Genomic DNA, 5239 nt, shown 5'->3' on the forward strand with positions numbered 1-5239 from the left:
CTCTCTCTCTGCCCCTCCCCCGTTCATGTTCTGTCTCTCTCTGTCTCAAAAATAAATAAAACGTTAAAAAAAAAGAAATGTCCGATAAATGTTAGTGGCAGGATCAGAATAATGAAGACTCCTGCATTTCAAAAACATGAAGGTGGGTAACATCTTTTAAAATACTGTCAGAGAGAATACTAAGAATTGTAACTTTGTATATGCTTTTCCCTTAGTGAAGGATGTTCCAGGATCTCACACATTCCAACATCTCTAAGTTCCAGGTCTCTGAGTTCATTCTGATGGGATTCCCAGGCATTCACACCTGGCAGCACTGGCTCTCCCTGCCCCTGGCTCTGCTCTACCTCTTAGCTCTCACTGCCAACATCCTTATCCTGATCATCATCAATCAGGAGGCCACACTGCACCAACCTATGTACCATTTCCTGGGGATCCTGGCTGTGGTAGACATGGGACTGGCTACCACCATCATGCCCAAGATTTTGGCCATCTTATGGTTCAGTGCCAAGGCCATCAGTCTCCCTGAGTGTTTTGCTCAGATGTATGTCATACATTGTTTTGTGGTTATGGAGTCAGGTATCTTTGTCTGCATGGCTATAGATAGATATGTAGCCATTTGCAAACCACTACGCTATCCAGCAATAGTTACTGATTCTTTTGTGGTCAAGGCAACTGTGTTCATGGCACTTAGAAACAGTCTGGCTACCATCCCAGTGCCTGTGTTGGCTGCTCAGAGACACTACTGCTCACAGAACCAAATTGAGCACTGCCTGTGCTCTAATCTTGGAGTCACTAGCTTATCCTGTGATGACAGGACAATCAACAGCATCTACCAGCTATTTCTGGCATGGACATTGATGGGGAGTGACCTGGCTTTGATTTTTTTATCATATGTTTTGATACTTCACTCAGTGCTGAAACTGAACTCAGCAGAAGCTGCTTCCAAAGCCCTAAGTACCTGTACTTCCCACCTCATCCTCATTTTGTTCTTTTACACAGTCATTGTTGTCATTTCTATCACCCATAATGCAGCAATCACGCTTCCCCTTGTTCCAGTTCTCCTCAATGTACTACACAATGTCATTCCTCCCGCCCTCAACCCCATAGTGTATGCACTCAAGAATAAGGAACTCAGGCATGGCTTATATAAGGCTCTTAAGTTGAACATCAAAAGCAGCTAACATGGAGAAGGGGCTCACTTAGGTAATTTCCCAAATATTTATCCTTATGTTTTTCCAATCATTATGCATGACAGAAGTACTATGGAAAAAGGGAACTGTGTCAGTTTTTCAGTTAATGTAACAAATTAGTGGTAAAAATGAACTTAAAAAACAACCAGGTGACAATTAGTTTTGAAATGTTTGGCTTTCAAGCAAACATCTTACTGGAAAAGGGGACCATTCCGATTCTTACATTCACAGGGATTCTAGGGAAAGACAAGTGAAATATACTACTTGACCTTCCTCAGACCTCTCTGAGGAGGTTTATCTTTTCTTTGCATATTTCACACTCTTTTTTTTCTTGTTTAAGAATGTCTTTCTCCAGCGGTGTGCCTGGGTGGCTTAGTCAGTTAAATATCCCTTGATTTTGGTTGGGGTCATGATCTCAGGGTTCATTTAATGGTTCATCTCATAGTTCAGGAGTTCAAGCCCCAAGTTGGAATCCCTGCTTGTGATTCTCTCTCTCTCTGTCTCTCTCTGTCTCTCTCTGCTCCTCCCTGTTCGTTCTCTATAAAAATAAATAAATAAACTTAAAAAATGTCTTTCTCCATTTCTCAATTCACAAGGAAGAAAATACTGATTGTCCAAATTAATCATATTTATTCGTTCAATACATTTCAGTATCAACTGGAATATTTTTTCCCATTACAAATGTCCAGGGAAGCATTCTGATTGTCCATATTCATTTTGGGAAATCCTTTCTGAAATAATTAACCATTATCCAAGATCCATACCCTTCATGCATCACTCAGTTAGAAACTAAATAATGTCCTTGGATACCAAAGTAACAAGAAATAAAAATCATGAGGGGCGCCTGGGTGGCTCAGTAGGTTGAGTGCCCAACTTTGCTCAGGTCATGATCTCACAGTTTGTGGGTTCGAGCCCCACATCGAGCTCTGTGCTGACAGCTCAGAGCCTGGAGCCTGCTTTGGGTTCTGTGTCTCCCTCTCTCTGCCCCTCACCTGCTCACGTTCTGTCTCTCAAAAATAAATAAACATTAAGAAACAATTTAAAAAAAGAAATAAAAATCATGAGAATAATACACTGTTAATGGATTATTAAAATACTGCAATCTAAGTGTCTAGAAAATAACTATACGAATATCAACACTAATAGAGGTCTTTGTAACTTGGCAAGACTTTAACAACTGTATATAATTAAAGCATCTTCATATTTTCCTATTTTGAATTCAGGGCATCTAGAATTGCTACACTACTTTGGGGTTTGTGGATTCGTAACATGATTTTCATGGGTTCCATGTTGATAAATTGTTGAAAGAGCAGTTTCCAGAATGAGCAGGAATGTTACAGGAGACAGTAGGCACTGAAGACGCAAAATGAAAAAAACATTTAATGTAATTTACATTGAGGTGTAGATACACTCTCATAATTTCACTGCTTATAAAATGTATAGCAAACATTATGAATGAAAAAGTATCAGGACTGTTTCTAATATTGCTGATGCCATGGTTACACTACCCTTAAAAATTTTTCTCAATGATCATAACCAAAAGACCATGGTCATGTTTGAGATCATTTTTTTTTGTTTTTAAGCCTTTTATTCTTCTATACCAGGCTACTCACTTTTTTTTTTCAGGGGGGCTTCATCCACTTAAAGCCATCCTGTTATTCAGTCCAATCTTATTTGGGGATCTCTCTAAGTCATCTTAGAGGCAACTGAAATCTGTTTTTTCACTTGCTGTTTATTGTTCACATATTTACCTCACCACCCATTTAACTGTTGAATTGACATAGATTGCAAAAATGCTGGTGATAAAATAGGAAAAAGATAGGAATTTGTGGAAATATGGCATAAGCAAAATATGAATAAGAAAATATAATCTAATTACAATATTCACAAACAGAAATTTATAGTTATGCTTTCACCCAAATGTGAAATTTAAGAAATTTAAGAAATGAGACAGATTAACAATGGGGGAAAAAAGAGAGAAGCAAACCATAAAACAGACTCTTAGCTGTGGAGAACAAACTGAGGGTTGCTGGAGGGGAAAAGGGTGGTGGGTTTAATGGGTGAAGGGTATTAAGGAGGGCACTTGTAAGGAGCACTTTGTGTTATATGTAAGTGATGAGTCACTAAATTCTACTTCTGAAACTCATACTACACTATATGTTAGATAACTGGAATTTAAATAAAAACTCAAAACTATAAAATCAAAAGAAAAAGAAAGAAATTTATATCATGTTGCTTAAAAATTGCTACAATTGTGATTTAAATTTTCCTTCATTCATTTTGGCTACAAAAAGAAAGTTCTAAATTATAAGTTTCACAAAAGCTTAATCAAAACAAGTTGTTCTGGATGGGCTCAACATTCCTGATATTGAGATGGGAGAGGTGATATTTTGCATGAGTTCTAATCAATATAAGCACTTTTATAACTTATGGAACTCCCAATAGCATCTCTATAACAAAAATAATGGATTTTTCCTGTTTGTTGTTTCATATAGTGTACCTCATAGGACTAAGGAAATAACAAGAAAAGAAGTTTCAGTAAATGCAATTTCATAAGGGCACAATGTTGACCTCACTGAAATCCTGGTATAAAGTTCTCTCGTATTCTTTTTCATTGAAGTGTTAAACTGTGGATATATAAATGAATATAAGAAATCAGATGTCCTTCAGTCAATCCTTTGTTAATATCACAAATCTTGACTTTCAAATGTATTGAAAGTCACTAATACTAGCAGGAATTAGGGGTAATCTGTTAGTGTAATCTGTTAATTAAGGGATATTTAATGATTTTTGTTAATCAACTAGTTAAATGATATGCACAGGCTTGCCCTAGATCAAGTCAAAAGATCTTTCATTTGATTATCTAAGAACCTTCTTAATTTTCACAACACAGCAGTTCATATTATAGCATATGTGCCAGTTGTACAACTGTCTGGACCTCTGGACCAAACATTCCATGAAAAGATTAATGACTTATTCATCTCTGTATCAATAGCATTTAATATAATGTAAGATGTACACTGTAAGTTATAAATGAATACTTTTGACTGAGCAAGTACATTTTCTTCACTTTAAATTTAACAGCCATTGACTTATAATTTATGTCACAATTAGCATAATACCCAGCTCATCGTGATGTGTTAGATTTACAGCTGCTCCAGAAGATATTAGTAGTATGGAAGAACTTTGAGAGTTGTAGGACTATACCTAAGAGATTCACTGAACCTCATGGAGCCACCTGGAGAAGTTTCAGGTCTGTCTACCTCTATATCCTGTCTAACACACATGGAGCTGTAGGATTGTGTCTAACTTCAGCAAGAGAGATAGACTGCAAATGTAAAGTTCAGCATGATGTACATCCAAACGATAAGTTACTATTAGCAATGTAGTATGTTTTAGCTTGCTACGAACCTTAGGGTAGTGAATACCAAAACAAAAATGTCTGTTTGTACACTGGAACCCTTGATACAGGATAAGGAAATAATGTAAATGTTGCTCAGTAAGGAGTACCTGTGTGGCTCAGGCAGTTAAGCCTTGGATTCTTGATTTCAAAATAAATAAATAAAGTTTTTAAAAAATGTCACTCAGTAAAATAAATTTCTGAAGCTTAAAAATAATGTATATCTGATATGATATAGCTCATTTTCTATCGAAGTGTAAAATAAAACATATCTTATTCTCTTCAGGCAAGTTTTTTTTCATTAATATTTATTTGGTTTGTGTTCCTGTTAAAGGTTTGGGTTCATTAATTAGCAAAAATCTGGGCGTAAGCAGGTCTCCTTCTTTTAAATTTATTTATTTACTTTGAAAGAAAGAGAGAAAGAGAGAGAGAGAGAACACGAGCAGGAGAGAAAGAGGGAGAGAGAGAGAATCCCACACAGGCTCAATGCTGCCAGTGTGAGCCTGACATGGGGCTCAATCTCACCAGCATGAGATCAGAACCTGAGCCACTATTAAGAGTTGGTTGCTTAACCGACTGAGCCACCCAGGCACCCCAAGCAGGTCTCTTACTTTCACAAGATGGAGATAAAAACTCTCATCTGCACTGA

General features: G+C 36.9%; 1 protein-coding gene across 1 annotated transcript; it reads left to right on the plus strand.

The window, feature by feature from the left end:
• Positions 1–221: 221 nt before the first annotated feature.
• LOC124506444 (putative olfactory receptor 56B2) lies at positions 222–1181 on the plus strand. The gene has a single exon (XM_047072512.1). The coding sequence runs from the start codon at positions 222–224 to the stop codon at positions 1179–1181; it is 960 nt and encodes a 319-aa protein (XP_046928468.1).
• The last annotated feature ends 4058 nt before the right edge of the window (positions 1182–5239 follow it).

This window comes from Lynx rufus, unplaced genomic scaffold (assembly GCF_022079265.1).
Source record: "Lynx rufus isolate CCGP_SWC_20201006 ecotype Redwood Valley unplaced genomic scaffold, mLynRuf1.p SCAF_9, whole genome shotgun sequence".
Taxonomy (NCBI): Eukaryota; Metazoa; Chordata; class Mammalia; order Carnivora; family Felidae; genus Lynx; species Lynx rufus.

Bases quoted from the DNA above. Each gene is read 5' to 3' on its own strand.
- LOC124506444 (XM_047072512.1), top strand. From the start codon at position 222: ATGTTCCAGGATCTCACACATTCCAACATCTCTAAGTTCCAGGTCTCT.